The sequence below is a fragment of the Tribolium castaneum genome, chromosome 2, assembly GCF_031307605.1.
Source record: "Tribolium castaneum strain GA2 chromosome 2, icTriCast1.1, whole genome shotgun sequence".
Lineage (NCBI taxonomy): Eukaryota > Metazoa > Arthropoda > Insecta > Coleoptera > Tenebrionidae > Tribolium > Tribolium castaneum.
Genome location: NC_087395.1, coordinates 25681104 through 25697897, shown reverse-complemented (window position 1 = coordinate 25697897; position 16794 = coordinate 25681104). Strand labels below are relative to the sequence as shown.

General features: G+C 38.5%; 5 protein-coding genes across 8 annotated transcripts; 2 read left to right on the top strand and 3 right to left on the bottom strand.

Moving 5' to 3' along the window:
* The first annotated feature begins 978 nt into the window (after positions 1-978).
* LOC661286 (DENN domain-containing protein 2B) lies at positions 979-5915 on the top strand. 2 transcript variants are annotated; one of them, XM_967457.4, is made up of 8 exons: positions 979-1134; positions 1191-2162; positions 4014-4070; positions 4119-4148; positions 4199-5088; positions 5135-5306; positions 5376-5603; positions 5657-5915. In XM_967457.4, the coding sequence occupies exons 2-8, from the start codon at positions 1299-1301 to the stop codon at positions 5861-5863; spliced, it is 2448 nt and encodes an 815-aa protein (XP_972550.2). In that variant the 5' UTR covers positions 979-1134; positions 1191-1298; the 3' UTR covers positions 5864-5915. The 2 variants fall into 2 exon arrangements, with proteins under 2 accessions (XP_972550.2, XP_015839244.1); XM_015983758.2 differs by having other exon boundaries at positions 4014-4148.
* A 77-nt stretch (positions 5916-5992) lies between these two features.
* Positions 5993-7361, bottom strand: LOC103314356 (dolichyl-diphosphooligosaccharide--protein glycosyltransferase subunit 1). Its single transcript, XM_008200201.3, has 2 exons — positions 6698-7361; positions 5993-6649 (listed from the first exon to the last, which is right to left on the bottom strand). The coding sequence occupies exons 1-2, from the start codon at positions 7359-7361 to the stop codon at positions 6027-6029; spliced, it is 1287 nt and encodes a 428-aa protein (XP_008198423.1). The 3' UTR covers positions 5993-6026.
* Positions 7362-7385: 24 nt separating this feature from the next.
* Positions 7386-8167, bottom strand: LOC661231 (COA8 family protein CG14806, mitochondrial). Its single transcript, XM_008200199.3, has 4 exons — positions 8035-8167; positions 7952-7977; positions 7660-7906; positions 7386-7615 (listed from the first exon to the last, which is right to left on the bottom strand). The coding sequence occupies exons 1-4, from the start codon at positions 8101-8103 to the stop codon at positions 7406-7408; spliced, it is 552 nt and encodes a 183-aa protein (XP_008198421.1). The 5' UTR covers positions 8104-8167; the 3' UTR covers positions 7386-7405.
* On the top strand, positions 8120-9592 carry LOC661121 (zinc finger protein 714). The gene is made up of 3 exons (XM_967303.4): positions 8120-8362; positions 8410-9073; positions 9218-9592. The coding sequence occupies exons 1-3, from the start codon at positions 8120-8122 to the stop codon at positions 9541-9543; spliced, it is 1233 nt and encodes a 410-aa protein (XP_972396.4). The 3' UTR covers positions 9544-9592.
* Positions 9593-10930: 1338 nt separating this feature from the next.
* On the bottom strand, positions 10931-15775 carry LOC103314342 (putative leucine-rich repeat-containing protein DDB_G0290503). 3 transcript variants are annotated; one of them, XM_015983628.2, is made up of 8 exons: positions 15434-15775; positions 15263-15370; positions 15061-15218; positions 14420-15010; positions 14138-14373; positions 12107-12475; positions 11859-12060; positions 10931-11032 (listed from the first exon to the last, which is right to left on the bottom strand). In XM_015983628.2, the coding sequence occupies exons 2-8, from the start codon at positions 15366-15368 to the stop codon at positions 10958-10960; spliced, it is 1737 nt and encodes a 578-aa protein (XP_015839114.1). In that variant the 5' UTR covers positions 15369-15370; positions 15434-15775; the 3' UTR covers positions 10931-10957. The 3 variants fall into 3 exon arrangements, with proteins under 3 accessions (XP_015839114.1, XP_015839112.1, XP_015839115.1); XM_015983626.2 differs by having other exon boundaries at positions 15419-15773; XM_015983629.2 differs by having other exon boundaries at positions 12107-12469; positions 15419-15762.
* Between the last annotated feature and the right edge of the window lie 1019 nt (positions 15776-16794).

The following is a 16794-nucleotide window of genomic DNA, read 5'->3' as shown; positions in this document are numbered from 1 at the left end:
CACCACCAGGATCACCACCTTCAACGGTTGGAAGTCTCAGGGGAGGATCTTTATCTAACTCTTTTCTTTTTCAGGGCGTTAATTAATCCTTTCTTTTACAGAGCGTTAATTAATCTTTTCTTTTACAGAGCGTTAATTATTCTTTTCCACAGGGCGCAAACTTAATCCTTTCTTGTCATTTATTTTATTTTTACTAGACTTTCGCTTACTGTAAAAATACTTAAGTTTAGTTAGGTGCACGTGATATGTACGTGTTGAATTTGACGAGAGCTCTTTTGCTTAATTAAAACAAACTGTTGATTACGAAGGCTTAATTTGGCTGCATGTTTGAGTAGTAACTATCTTTCTGTCTCCCTTTGGAACTTGCCATCACACTAGGGAAAAAGACCTCGGCAGTCCCAGTGAGTGCAATGGCCCAACTACAAAACATGCCAATTCAAAAGAGAGCCTAGCTTTTCCCCCGGGGCTTGGGGAGAGATGTATACCCAAGGTTAGGGAATGGAGAGCACACGGTGGTCGGAACCTCTGGGAGTCCCTCTTGCAACCGTCTTTCTAGAATCACCAGGTTGGGTCCGAGTAATCAACTTTGCATTCAAATTTCCCGCTCAGTTCTCCGAGATTCAACACTCGATTAGCTGGTTGCCTAGGATTAGTGTTTAACTTGTTGTCTATACTCACTTCTGAATTGTATAACGTGTTGCATACTATCACCAATGACTGTAAATTTAGTGAATAAACATTTTGGGCCGAACTCTTTGCGTTTTCCTTTCCCAGACACACAGTGCTTGAAATAACGAATCTCCAAATCTACACGACAACGTAGCGGTCCTCCAAACAATCTCTAGACGATCACCTCAAAACTAAATATTTTGACAAGGCCAGACCCCCGAACGGTTACAGTGCCATAAGTTGTGTAAATTATCCTCATAACGTGATTCCATCCCGTAATTAACTTAAATTAATTGTAATTATGCCAATCCGGTGTTTTGGTTCGGCTAAAGTCGGCCGTCTTCGGTCTAAACAATTGCCCGTCGTCTTGAAAAATTTATTTTGACGTTTGTGTGTGATGGTAGTTGGTTTTGGTTATGTGTTGTGTTAATTAAAATTAGTTTAATTACCCTATTACTCATGACAGTAAGTAATTCAGTGTCGTGTGTTGACCTCCGTAAGTAAAAAATGCTCTCTTCCAGATCTTAATAATCTCACTCACCTGTTGCTCTACTTGTAATAAGTACTAACACAATTGTAACCGTAAGTGCTTCCGGCCTCGCAATGCATTCAACCCAACTGAAATAACAATGTACAAACCCCCCGAAAACACCAACCGGGTCAAATCAATCAAAACTCGATTCGAAAATGAGGCCCAAAGACAGCTCTCGAGACAGCTCAGCGACCCCTCAAAGCGCAACATCAAGCGCACCCCAGCCTTCCGAATCGACCTGAACTCGGACAAAACCGCCTTCCAGCGCAACACCCAGTGCAACCGCAGCTTCTACGCGGATAAAATCACAGCTTTGCGGGCCTCGCCCCCCGTGAGCCCCAAACCGCCCCTCACCAAATCCAAGTCCGACTTCGCCCTCATCCGCAGCAAATTCGACCCGAAAGCCCTCTACACCGAACCGGTCCCCAAAGCGCTCCGACAGCCCCCTGACATCCACCATGCGCAAACGCTGCGTGTCTCCGAGCCCCCCGGACTCACTGACACGCTGCGCGCCGCCCTCAAGCGCCCCCTGCCCGCCGGGCCCGCCCCCCGCAAGCCCCCACGGACCTTCGAGCACACACCAGTAAAAAACAGCTCGTTTTTGCACCAAAAACAACAAACCGATCGAAAACATGACCCTAGATATATGCTGAGTAGGCTGGAAAATGCCCTCAAAAACAACAAAATCAAAAAACAAGTGAAAGTCGAAACGTCGACAACGTCGGGGGAGGATAGCGACGATAGTGTTTTGTTTAAGAGCAAATCGCCACCAACGCCTGATAAAAACAACTTTAATTTCAATTGTTTAAATGGGGGTTGTACGGCCACCTATGATAAGATAAAAGAATCGAAATCGGAGTTTTTTGTGAAAAGTTACGACGAACCGGTTTATGCTGAACCGTTTCATTTTGATGAAGTGCGACTAAAGGATAAAGGGGCCAAAAAAAGTCTCTATTATATGGTAGGTCTAGTGGGCTAGTTGGTTGCTGGGTGACGGCGACTGATTTTTGTTTTATCAAGTGAATCACACCAGACAAAGTTGGCTTTGTTTACCGCAGCCAACTGCGGTCGCTTCCGATTTGGTACAATTTAACTGTGTTTATTGTTTTGGAAATGAAAAATTATTATTTTAAGTGAAATCTGAACCACTTTTACATTCTAATTTCATATTCAAAATAGTTGTCCACAACCTGTTCGATTAATTGCAATTGAAAACAAAACTTTCCTCTACTAAGTAGATTGATCAGTGAAAATGCAATTAATTAATCGAAAATTGTTTGAAATTTGATAAAGTAATCGCAGAAAGTTCTTAATTTCTAATTCAATTTTTTCTGTTTGCTTCATTAATTTGACCTCTTTTGGCTAAACCGGCCGGTTTTGTTTTTTTCCTGCTTCATGTGATTTATAAGTTGCACAATTAATGTAAATAAAGCGTATAAATAGTTGGCATTTTGCTCAGAATACAGTTTTTTCGTTGAAATTGGTTTTGTTTAATTAAGTCTTGAGTAAGTGAAGGAAGATTGTTGGGAACTTGTTGGTGCGATCATGCACTATAAATAAATTGATTTAATTAATTTGTAATCTAGGTTGCATTACAGATTAATATAACGGGTTAAAGTGTAGTAAGAATGTGTGTGATAACTGTTGAAAGGGCGTAGAAAAAATGTGTAAATGTGATTGTTGTATTATGGAAAAAATCCACCACTGTCTCATCATTTACGGTTTCATGGGAGAATGACTCGTTTTAAATCCACGATTTTAATTTTTTTATCAAGATAAAAATAATGACCTGGTTGGAGTAATTATACAGTTTTACGGTTTTACCTAATAATTAAATATTTTTTCAAGTCGAAAATATAACGGATAGTAAACAAAATCAAATTTACTACACACTTAAAATGTCAAGTGATGTTAAATGACATTCCACGGTGAGAAAGATAATTGCAGCTTATATTTTTATTAAAAAAATGTTTTGAAAGTCAAGGTTATAAGACATACGTTGTCAATAACTATACTATATGTAAAAGTGGTCACTGATCACTTGATCAGACAATTACTTATCATATCTTTTTTGTGTTTTGTTTTATTTCAACGTTTTTTTCTCATATCCTGTATTTGTTCATTGTTTATTTAAAATTATATTTCTCCGAAAAATTAAATGCCATACTTGTATTTATTTTAGGTTGGTATTTACCAGAAAAAACTTTACAAGAAACAATATGTTTACTGTTTTTTTTTTTGACATTATACTAAATATTTATGTGTAAGAAGCAAAGTAAGTCGTTAACTTTATCTTGAAGTAATAAAAAGGTGACATTTTGTCGGTGACACTATGTAACGTATTATAATTAGTGTCAGCATATACCCCGTAACCTTGATCCACTATACAAATGATCTATTCAAAAAATATTTAATTTTTTTATTTTGTTGGTCATTTATTTGGCGTTCAGTGTCGCCAACTGAAGTCACAACCTACTGAATTTTTTAGTTTCTTCTCATTTTTTGCGTTAGATTCCTGCAATTAAAACTCACCTGACGTCACAATTCTTGCGTGGGTTCTATAATTGTAAACAAGAAGCACACTTATACCCACTATAAATATTTATTAGTTCCATGTGTGCTAAATCTAGAAACTACTTGTCTAACCTAATATTCTGTGTTTTTACGCATAAAAAAGTCCCTAGTCCCATCATATTTCCATCCAATTTATTCACAATTAATTCCAGTGAAACACTTAATGGCATTTAACCCCACTTTCTTCTCAAATATCTAATCGCGGAGTGAAATCCCTAACCGTTTCCTGTTGTTTCAGAGCACTTCGCTTATATGTGACGAAGAAAATTGTTTAAATAATAATAACATGGACGAGGTAATTGATGTTTTAAATAAGAAAAACCGCGACGTTAATTTTTTACAGGGTGTCAGTGGCAGGGATTTAACCAAGGAGGTATTTAATTTATTGTTAGCAATATTTTTTCCCTAGCAAAAAATTTCCAGATGTGTTGTGAAAATTCGTCCCAATCGTCCTTCGATTCGGCCGTTTCGACCCCACAGGACGAAACCGACACAAAAATCAAACATTTAATCAACAAATTCGAACCAAAAAACGACACGCCAAACCGAATCGAAGAACTTAAAATCTCGCTGCAAAAAACCCTAGATAAGTGTTTCGATTCAGACTCTGAAGTACGAAAAGTCGACTCTTTAACCAACAAATTCGAAACCTACGTCAAGACAATGCCGAAATATCGCACAAAATTGTCGAAAAACGAGCGATTGTTTTACTGCTGTCTTGTAGTAGGCTGGGATCGGGAAAAACCCCAAACCAAATTCAAATTTCCCGCGCATGCTAAAGTCCCCGATCGGATTGAAGACTTGTGTTATCCGGAGGCGGCCAGTGGCCCACTTGATATCACCGATAACGCCCAGTGTTACTCGTTGGTGATAACGAACGATAAGGGCGAACGCACCTTCGGGTATTGTCGGCGGGTAATCCCCGAAGGGTCCACGAAGTGTATACCACTGGCCTACTGTATTTTGAGCAAACATCGAGCGCCCCGATTTTATAAGAAAATTTTGGCCGAATTGGAGACACGACATGGAATCCCTGACCGGGAACGCGACGAATTAATTAGTGCTTTTTATTTTAATAAGTTTCCAAGGCCAGGGGAATCCATCAAGATTGACTTAAGCAGGTTTGAAGGCAGGTCACATGACTACGAAAACGTCAATCGAATGACAGAACTGACCTTGACGTTACACCATGACACTAGATACGAGGAGGCGGATTTGAAACCGCTCCATACTCTACCGACTGAAATTTTGCTACGAATTTTTGCAAGTTTGTTACTCGAACGCAAGGTGGTTCTGATCAGTTGTGTGATCAGGTGAATTGATTATTTTAATTAGTTGGAAAATAATAAAAGTTTTTAGTAAATTGTCGTGTTGTGTGGACGCTTTGCAGAGCATTTTGTATCCGTTTTCGTGGCCGCACACTTTTATTCCGATTTTGCCGCAGTGTTTGTGGGATGTGGTGGAATCCCCGACCCCTGTCATTTGCGGTATTTTATCGGTTGCGATTGTCAACGACCACAAAATCGAAAATGTGAGTTTGGAAGCGCCCTCTGGTGGTCAAACACCTCTGTTACCAATTGGCGTGAAATTTAAATTTCAGGGAATTGTTGTTGACTTGGATACCGGTAATATAATGAGTGAGGAAGGCGACGAGGACAGTATTTTGTCCGATAGTATGAAAAAGGCCTGGAATCAGAGCATCGCATTGGCTAATACTGTGCCAAAGGAGGACTATGTCCATTCGGTGTATTTGAGTGATGCGTACATTAAAGTGTTTATTGTTTCGTTAAAGCATTACAAGAATCACATTGTTGGGAAAAATTTTGAGGTAATTGTTGTGCCAGGGTTGGAGAAAAAATTACGTATATATGTGTGTTGTAGAAGGAGGCGTTTGTACGGAATGGCAAGACTAAGGGCATTCGGAGGTTTTTGAAGTGGTTTACTGAGACTTCTATGTTTGTTTCGTTTATTGATATGGTTATAAGCAATCCAGATAGCTTTACTCTTTTTGATAAGAAAATTGAAATGTATGGGTCTGATGAGTCTAATGTCATTCTGACGAAACTGTTGGAGTGGAAAAAGCATTAGCACGTGTATATAGCATTTTGTTATTTTTGTATAATAAATTATTTTTACAAAATAGTGTTTTTATTTGCACAACCAAAGTTTTCGGGTGTCTAGTACGACAGCCCTCGAAATATAAAAACTCTTTTAAAATTTAATTTTATCCAAAAAACTTTTATTAAATTAATTACAAGTGTGTGAAATAGCGAAGTGCGCCCAAAACGGCAACAAACCCAACCTCCAAGTAGGCAGTGATCAAAATCGGCGCCTTTAACAGGAACAAAGGCCTCAAAAAATACTCAATTTCGAGATTTTGAACATAATTATCGAACAAATCCGTTCCATTAAGAACAACAATCGGCCGTCCATAAACACACAACGAACCCAAACACCCCAACTCCTCACCCATTAAACCAATCTGAGGCGGCAATGCCACATTATCAACCCTCGAACCCTCTGGCAAAAAAACCCTAACAACTGCATTCTCGACCACCTTATCATTAATAACATAATCAACAGCCCGCATTTGCAACTTGAAAAAATCCCCCAAAACGAACAAATACTCATACGTGGGAACGTCATACCGCAGATTATACGTCGTTTTCCAGCCTCCGAGAAGGGGGTACCTTGTCTTGAACTTCAGCGTTTTATAAGTCCCGTAATTATAGACACGTGTCTCGGAACAGTTGCCCAAATCGTCGAAAAATTCCACGTTTTCGGCTGACGCCGGCAAGTGCGTGTAGAGCCAACCCGTCGAGGCTTTGCCCCGAATTTGGGGCACAAAATGATAGGGCCCCGTGAGCGCCGCACCTGCAATTCACAATTAATCGACAATCAAGGGGGCCCACCCAAAACTACCATTATTTTCAAGCGTGACTCGATCCTCAATTGTGATTTTTCCGAAATGGTTCACATCAATGGTCCTCTCCAGGGAGCGCACAATTAAAAAGGGGTCGTTATTGACGAACACTAGCACCAAGGGGGCCCTTTCACGGGGACCCAGACTGGTAAAACTGTACACGAGGTGGTCGTTTGCCACCAAATTCGGTTCAACTGTGTATTCTAACAGTGAATTATTCAACAAATTGTATCTCCTTGTGAAATTTTCGGTCCCGTAAAGTGAGAAAAACCGAACGTTGGCATCGTATTTCACCACTTGGTCTTGGTCAAATTTGCGCGTTCGTGTCATTGGGAGTATCGCATTGGCGTGGATAATTTTCGCAAAAAGTTTGAATTTTTCACCGGTTAGAACCGTCTCGTCAAGCTTGATCCTCAAACCTTTGATCGTGCTCTCAAAATCGAGGCTTTTGCCCCTTTCGTCCGTGAAATAGACAGAGTGGGACCCCCCTTCGATAGCGTAAGTGTAGCTTTGGGTCGGGGGGCCCCTATTAACAAAGACCACCTCATTGAGTTCGTGCACTAACTGATTGTGTAACTCGACACTTGACCGCACGTCCAAATTAACAATTTGTGACGAAATCGGCGAAATAAACGCAAAAAACGCGAGGAAAAAAGGCGACATTTTGAAAAATGACGCAATGACAGCTTGCGACTAGATTACTTTATTCAACTAAACTTGGCTAAATTTTTCTCTAAACTCACACGAAACGCTAGGAAAAGCAGCACAAAATTGCGTCTATACCACTCCAAGTTGTAATTTAGATGAGTCTCCCAGTTTTGGTCGAGAAAACTTTTGTAAAAGTCGCTCATTTCTTCGGCCGTTAGTTGTCTCGCCTCGCCTTGACTTTGCCTCAACTGTACAAACTCTTGCCGCTTCTGAAACCCCCAATTAAATGCGACCTTAAAATTAATGAACTAACTTTAATAAAATTTGTATTGTGTTTGGCCCAAAAATCGTGGTTCCATGACTGGGTGGCGTCTTGCATTTGTCTCAACTGGCGCTGGAGGGGCGTCTCGTCCCGGAGACACTTTCTTATAATGGGGCGCAGGTTCGAGAGGGGGTCTGGGGGCCCGATCAGGTCCACATCGTCGGTTTCGGACACGACAATCACCGGGTCCTCGACCGACTTTTCGAGGAAGACAGGGTGGGGCTGCTCGCTCCGTTTACTAAAAAAACGGAATTAAAGGGTGATATAACAAGGGGGTAGGCACCTTGAGGTTATGTCACGAGTCAAGGCCTAAAAACAAAATTTGGTAATAAGTGATTACGCAATTTGAAGGTGGGAACCACTTACGGGGGCGGTTGTGCGATAAGGTTTGAGTATTAGTGGCTTTAAACCCACTTTTTTGAGGTTTTTTAACATGGTTACATAACCTCAAATGTCACGATTGAGTGTGCGCTTGTGCACAACTTGTGTCATTCGTGACATTTCCAAATGTCAACCTAAAAATCTTCCAGAAAAGTGGTTTAAAGGTGTAAATAATCATTCCGGGATGGAATTTAACGTTTATAATAAGTGCCGGGTGTGTCTGAGCGCCGACGAGCAGATGCACAACCTTTTCGACGCGTTTGACCAAGGCATCACTTTGCGCGATATTCTGGCAAATACGACAAAATTCGAGGTAAAACCCTTGCGTTTTGCTCATTTTTGGTGCAACTGGCTGTTTAGGTTGACAAAGACGATGGTTTGTCCCCCTACATTTGCCAGAACTGCTCCACAATCATCGTTGATTTTTATAACCTCAAAACCATCTACGAGGAGAACGAGAGTCAAATCCGGGCCCTTTTGGCCAGTTGCGAGTCGCAGTTGAGCGAGAACGAGCCCCAAGACGAGCCCGACGTCATAACAATCAAAGTGGAGGAAAGCGCAGCCCCCCCAGAGCCCCAGTTCGAAGAAGTGGACACGTTCACGTGCCCCGAATGTGGCGAGTCCTTCCCGGACAAAAACGCCGTTCAGTCGCACTTGGTGTTTACGCATAACATCACAGTGATCGACTTTGACGAGATTTCCGAGGTTTCGCTCCTCAAAATCACGTCAGAGAAGACTCCAAGTGAGTACAAATGCAAGATTTGTGGCGAGATTTTTGAGTCGGGGGAGCCCTACCAGCAACATTTGGAGACACATAAGAAGAATGTTTGTGATATTTGTGGTGTCGGTTTTACGAAAAAGTCCTACTTGAAGGACCACCTCGAGGTGCATTGCCCCGAAAAACGCCACGTTTGCAACTACTGCAACAAGGCGTTTAAGCGGAGGACCGTTTTGGTGAAACATAGGCGCATCCACACCAACCCAAGGGGGCACATTTGCGAAAAGTGCGGCAAGGCTTTCACAGGTAAAAATTTGACTTTTGAAAATTGTCAAAACGTGTCACGTGACACCGACCCCTACCTGTGATTGGTTACGATAATCGCCGACTGTATCCGCGATCAATCACGAACTTTAAAATTTAAGCGCCAAATAAATAATAAATTTGCAGATCGGGGCACTTTGAAGACCCACAACATGTTGTTGCACGTCCGTGAGCGCAATTATGTGTGTCTGATATGTGGGGTGAAGTTCCCGCTGAAAGCGACGCTTGAGAAGCACATCCGGAGGCACCAGAATAAGGAACGCGAGTTTTTTTGCACGCAGTGTCCCCTGGGGTACAGGGACAAGTCGAGCTTGGACAGACATGTGTTTGTTAAGCACAGTGGACGGAGTGTTAAGTTGACGTGTGATGAGTGCGGCAAGCAGTATACGACAATGGGCAATTTGTCCAAGCATCAAAGGGTCTGTCATAGAAGCGATGAAAAAATTGAGTGATTGTTGTAGAAGAAACTGTATATAATAATAAAAAAATCGAGAATAAAAAGTTTTTTATTGATCCCTTTGCCCTAGAAAAAAAATATTTTGGCACTTTTGTGTCAAATGAAAAATAAAGCACACGATCAAACTCAAAAAGTTATTTTAATTGTTCATAAGGTGATAAAAGTCACCTTAATTCAAAGGCATTAGGGACTTCCCCTAACTTAGCCTTAATTATAAGGCGCTATAGCGATTAAAAATGGCCCCAATTTGGGTCAACAACTAGGTTATTCTTCACACGGTTCACAAACACATTCGAGTTCGTAATCACTCTGAATATCGTGTACACCTGAGCAATAGGGGCAAAAAACCTGCAAAAACCTCAAAAAAAAAACACCCAACAATCGCACAACTTACATCAGTGTGACCTTGGAGTTCGCCATCAATCTGCGATTGCTTTTCCTGCAAACAAAGATCCTTGTACCTGTCTTGAATCTCCTGATTCTGCGTCCAAGCCTTATTTATTTCATCATAAAGCGTTTGGCTAAAAATAACCCAAGTGAAGGGACTACACAATTTTTTTATAATCACATCAAGTCGTCGAAATTTGTGGGATTCCCAACGGTGTACACCGACTGGTTGATCGTGATCGCCTGGGGGCACAAAATCACCGGGGGCTTCTCCTCAAAAGTCTTCAATTTCGACTCGATCTCGTCCTGGCGTGTGGCAATTTCCTCGTACTTTTCCCGCATTTCCTCAATTTGGTCAACCAGAGGCGGCGGTAACTCGCACGAGCTTGAATTTTCCTCGCGTAAACAGGCCAAAAGTCGCACCGAATCGCACGAGTCGTGGTCGAGATTCACGGAAAGGATGCGATTTTCCGTTTTCAACAATTCGATTTCGCGCTCTTGCTCCTCGTTCCTCTGGAGGAGGTTCTGATAACTCAGCTGCAGCTCCTTGATCACGCTGGTGATGAAGCTCTTGTTCTTGTTCAAGTCGCACAAGAACTGGTCCTTGACGAAGGCCAGGTCCTTCTCCAGTTGCCTCAAACAGCCAGATTTCAGCTCCAGATCGCGCGTTTTGGCGATTTGGGGGTCGGAAGCCACCATTCGGGAGTGGTACTTGGTTTTGCATTTTTTCGTCTTGGTGACTGGTTTCTTGGGCGCGCTGGAGTAGTAGCTGGAGGTTTTGCGCACGGATTGGTGGACGTAGCGCTCGATGTAGTCGGTCTGGGACTTGGTGGCTTGCATTGGGAACTTGAGCTTGCAAGTGCAGCAGTGAGACGAGCTTTCGGTCAACTCGAGTTCGAGTAGTTTGGTGTTGAGCTCGTTCAAAGGCTGGAGGAAGTCGGAGTTGTGCGCTTGTAAGCGCATTTTTACGGAAATTTTGGACAGAAAAGTCAAAATTGACGTTTGAAACTTTATTAAACAAATCAACAACTAGCACAACTACATTCTTCGGCATTTGGGTCGCTGGAGTCCTCGAAGGTGCTCTCCACCGTCACGTCCTGCAAAAAATAGCCGTTCTGTGTCCAATTTCAGTTTTATAATTAAATAAATTCCTAAAATAAGGTTGTCACCGCTGGATAATTTTATATTTGTCGTGTTTTTTTCAAGTTTTTTTTAGAAAAATTGTGATAAAAACGTTTGAAAATTCACTAAATTAAGTACAGTACGAACCAAAAATTTAACAAATTTTGCCAAAAATTATATTAAATTTAAACATCTGTGTATGGGGTATAAACAAAAAGTGTCTTCAAAAATGTTGCTAACACTGAAAGAAATACAGTCTTTATTTTATTTATTTTTTATTTTAAACTTTATTTTATTTTGCTTGTTCCACTTCATTTAGCTCGTTCTTGAACGAAATTTCGACAAAAAAAAAACAGCAAAATTTTGTTACAAGTGATGTTTTTTTAACCACGTTTTTAAAACAAAAAACTTGAACAGACCGAATAATCAACAAATTAAGTCGAAAAATATATTATTAGTGCCTTTTTCGATCCTTTAAGATCGTTTTTCGGCCAAAAACACAATTATTTTCCAAAAATTTGCTAAAAACATGTCGAAAATTGACAAAATTATACTAAAAATGGTGTTAAACTTTTGCATTTCCCCACTGTTTGGGCACATTTTTGTCAAAAAAATATGCTAAAACTAACTAAAACATCACCAAATTACGTCGAAATAGTTTTTTGTCTGTTCACTTGATGTGGCTTTTTTATGAGCAACTTTTCAGCCGTTGCAAATAATTTTCCTTTGAAAAAATGTAGATTTCTCATCAAGATAGCGTCACCTTTGACCTTATAATCGACACGCAATTCTAATACTCACCTGTAACTGCTCAGCCAATGTCCGTTTTTCATTTAAGGTCGCCTGAAATTGGTCTCGAAGTATTTTTAGCTGATTACAAGCATAAATCAATGCTTTTTCTTTCGTATTAAGGGTGCACTGCAAGTTGCAAATTTCGCGATTTTGCGACAAAATTTGCTCATCCTTCGACAAACCCTTCTCGATTTCCTCGTACAGAGCCGTACTGGAAACCACAATAAAAATTCAAAAAAAAGTGGGATTTTTTTTACATTATCTCTTGAAGTTCTTGCGTCAGATTTGCCGAACAAACGTCACCACACAACACTTTGCTTTGATGATGATTATTTGTCGACATCTTCATCTCGACTAGTTTTTCCTGCAGTTGCACCAATTTGTTCTTCATTCGGTCTTCATTCTTCAATAATAGGTCGATTTGTTTGTCTTTTGACGCCAGTTCGGCCCTTTGGTACTGAATAATCTTCTCTTTTTCGTCGTTTGTACCGCGCAAATCGGCCAAATTTGCACCGTCGTCACACTTACAGCGCGACAAATCTGCAACGGTTTGCCTCAAATCGACTAGTTCGCAGACCAGGTTCTTCTCTTTCTTCTTCTGCATTTCTAGTTCGTCAGTTCTGTCACTAATTAGTCACATAGCTCGCCTAACCACCACAAAAATGTCCAAGTCCGTTTATTATCGCAAAAAAATCATAAAAATTTAACCCGATTTTTACTCAAATTTCAAAGTTTTTGAAATTTTTTTTCTTATATTTTTTTTTCTTAATTTGATTGTGGGCATTTAAAAACAAATTGGTTCGTTAAATTTCGCTTTTTTGGGTATGTTTTTTCAAGTTTTTTTCGAAAAATTTCGCTACTGCTGACTGAAAAATCATCAACTCTATTGAATTTGGTCAAAAATTATGTCTTTTTAAGCTTTTTTTGGCAAGGTTTGGAAGCAAATTTTGAAAAATTTCGCTACGAACTGACTGAAAAATCGTCAAGGTAATTCCATTATTTTTGCCTTTTTCGATTGTTTAAGTTTGTTTTTCAACCACAAACACAATAAACACGCGAAAAATTAACCAAATTCGGTCAAAAATGATGTTAAATTTAACTTTTTTGCTTGTCTTAGTCCTTTCTGTTTGAAATGAGAACCAATAATTCTCCTCGAAAAATTTCGCTGTACTTCAAACTTAATAATTAAAATTGGTCTTATTTTATTGTTTCACTAGATTTAGTTCATTTTTTCTGGAAATTTTCCTCGAAAAATCGAAAAATTGCGAACACATGCACATTATTTTTGCTAGAAATATAATTGTTTAATTTGGTAAAATTAACTGAAAATAGACCAAATGTTAAATTTCGCTTTTTTGGTGTTCAAGCCCTTTTTTAAGATAAAAGCAAAGGTTTTTTTACTTTTGCTACTGTGTTTATTGAAATATCAACAAATTAAATCGAAAATGATGTTATTTTATTCAATTTCACTCAATAATTCAGTTCAAAAAAGTCTTTAAAGTAGGTTTTGGAAGCATTTTTTATTTCGCTACACAACAGATGAAAAATTGCTGAATTAAGTCAATAATTTCATTATTATTTCATTTTCGATTGTTTGAGCGTTTTTTTCAGCCAGAAACGCAATTGTTTTGTAATTTTCTTCAGAAACTAACCGAAAATTGACCAGATTTCGGCAAAAATTACGATAAATGTCGCTTCTGTTAGTATCTAAGCCAAAGTTCTTTCACAAAATTTCGCTCAGAAACTTATCTATTGTCCTAGATAATATTGTCAAAGTACAAGAAATAAAAAAAATATTCACTAAGAAGTCAGAATTAATGATATTTTGCCTTGATATAATTTGTTTTTGAGTTAAATTTTGTCAAAAATAACCCGAAAAACCTCAAAATTTCATTAAATTGGGGTTATTTGTTATAGTTTTCAAACTTTTGAGCAGGTTTAGGAAGCAGTTTTTTCGTAAAAAATCGCTATAACAGGCAAAAAATTTTCGAGTTAAGTCGATAACAAAATTATTTTTTTCGATCGAATTTCCGTTTTTTTTATGTCTAGGTATAATCTTTCGAAAAATTTCGCTACTTTTGACTAAGAAATCAATTATTTTGACAAATTTTGAAGCTTTGATTTGTCTGTTATTCACTTTCTGTAGTAAATATTTGCGCCTTTTCAAGAGTAGACAGCAATTAAGATCATTATCAGTCGAGAGGAAACACAATTCGATAAAAAACTCAAGAGTTGTAATTTTGTACAAATAGTTTTAAGAATTGGACATTTTTGAAGCCGTCCATTACCTGCATTGGCACAAATCCTGTGCCGACTTCAATTTCTCATTCACACTTTTGTATTGCTGTAACAACTGCACAAACTTAGTTTCCATTCCCGCAGTCTGCGAAACTCTCGTTTTAAGTTCCAAAATAACCGAATTCAAATCGGCCATTTCTTTCGCTTTCTGTTGCATTTCTTCGGTGAAAGTTTTACTTGTTTCGTTCAGTTCGTGTTGGTATTTTTGTGCAAGGGCAGAAGCCTCCTAAACGGGGTCTTTGAGAGGTCAGAGTTTGCACAAAGGAGCGTACCTGGTGCGAGGCTTCAATCTCCATCATAGCTTGGTGTAACTGACTTTCAAGCTCTTCCACCGTTTTAACCAATCTCTGGTTAAACTCCTTCAGTTTGGTCTCGTTTTCGCGCGTTTTTTGGTAGTTTTTCATCAAGGTGGCGTATTTTGCGTCTCTTTCTGCTATCACTTTGGATAGTTCTTTGGTCGAGTTGGCCATTTCTTGGTACTCGTGACTTTTTTCTTTGATACAACGGCACACTTTGTTTTTGCTTTCTTCCATGATTTTTGACTTATCGACTAGTTCTCTGAAAAGAGCGTTCAGTTCGTTTAAATCCGACTTGCTCTGCGATTTGCCCAAACTTTGGCATTTCGACTCCAAAGTCACATTTTTCTGAGTCAGTTCTTCAATTTCACGCTCCTGTCGTTGGCTTTTTTCGAGCAAACTTTTGTAGCGAACTTCCAATTCGTTTGTCAGGTTTAAAGCTTCGTCCCGATTTTGGGTCAAAATCGTCAACTGATCCTTGATAGTTTTCAGGTCTTGTTTTAATTGCTTGACACTGTCAGGGTCGATTTTGCTCCCTTTATTATTATTATTACTTTCCTTATTGTTCTGGAACTAACAAATTAACACAACACTTAATACAACAACATTGGAACAACATTTCTTGCCGGAGTGGCACTCCGTTTGTTGTTGCTCTTATTTTTGATTATTTTTGAATCGGACGATGCGTTTTTGGAGCCGCAGGCGCAACATTTTCTGCTGCCGTTTGACGACTTGCTGGCACTTCGGGGGTGCGAGTTTGAGCGTTTTTTGGGGGCTGTAAGTATCACTTGTATTTGATTTTTTTGGGGGGTGGTTTACCCTCAGTTGGTGTTCGTTCGACGAAGAAGTAGTGCGTTTTGGGGGGTGGGCACTTGGGGGAGGTTGGTGGAGGGGCGCAGGGGTTTTTTAGCATGGGACAAAACATTTCTACCAATTGCAGGAAATAAAAATTGCTAATTAATGGCGGGGTTTTACCTGAGTTTTACATACTTGGAATTTAGATGGACACGTGATTGTTCCTATTTTGACATTTTTTGCGACGTTTGTCAGTCATTTGGTTGCAATCTTGATCTTTTCGAGGACAATTCCGAAAATGATGATGTTTGTAAGTTTTTTAGAGCAGACAATAGTTAGATTGCTATCAGTTGAGAGGAAACAATTTAGACACTTTATTGTGCAAGATTTCTTTAAGTATGACCGAAAATAGCAAGAATGTGTGGAATTTAATGGTTTTTGAGCAAAAAAATATCGTCAAAAATAATCTGATTTGTCTGAAAGAGATTAGATTTGTTAGAAAAAATCTCGTTAGGCGCAGCCTTATTTTTTGTTTGTCATAACACGTAATAAAAAATTCTGTCGGAATAAATACATACAAGATCATCACAAACATGAAAAAAGTAGAAAAACACGCTAGTATTAAAAATAATGAATAAATAGGAGCATTAGGATAATTTTTTGGAAAATTAATAAAATGTTAAGCAAAATTGTGAAAAGATTAAGTCGAATCTTAGAAAAATTAGAATGAATAAATGTATTTTCCTCCCAATTTTCAATAAAAAAAATAAAATGGATCAAAATTACCGTAATTTTATTGTTTTTCACTCGATTTAATTACTTTTTGAAACAAAATTTTTCTACAGCGGATTGAAAAATCACCAAATTATAAAAACTGATGTTATAATTCTATTCCTTTTTATCCGATTTAGTTCGTTTTGAGTGAAAATTCCTCAAAAACCATTCCGCAAAATCTTTTTTTTTTTCGAAAATTTCGCTAAAAACTGACTGAAAAAATTGGGTCAACATTAAAATTTTTCAATATTTTTCGATTGTTTGACTCCCTTTTCAGCCAGATACAAAAAAATTTGCAAACTATCGTAAAGATAAATAAAAAAATGTCCAAATTAAACAAACAATGATGTGAATTTTAGCTTTTTTGAGTGTTTAAGCCTCATTTTGATGTGAAAACTAATGTTATTTCGAAAAATTTGGCAATCACTGACTGATTTATTTATTTTGTAGCATTTTGTGATGTTTAGGACATGCCATTTATTTGCTATTGTGATATTTCTGAGAACATATTATTTTCTAAAATGATATAAATATTTACTAGAGAGTAAATAATATTGTTATCAGTCGAGAACAAACATAAAGAAATAGATAAAAAAATAATAGATGTGATTGTTTTTAAAAATAATAATGTAAGTAGTAAAAAATACGAAGAGCTAAATATTTTTGTTTTCGAAAATTTCACATTTATGCACTGAAGATTATGAGTTATTATTACTAACTAGAGATCCTGCAAGATGTAAGTATTTTGAATTATTTTATTGATGATTAAAAAAAGAAATGAA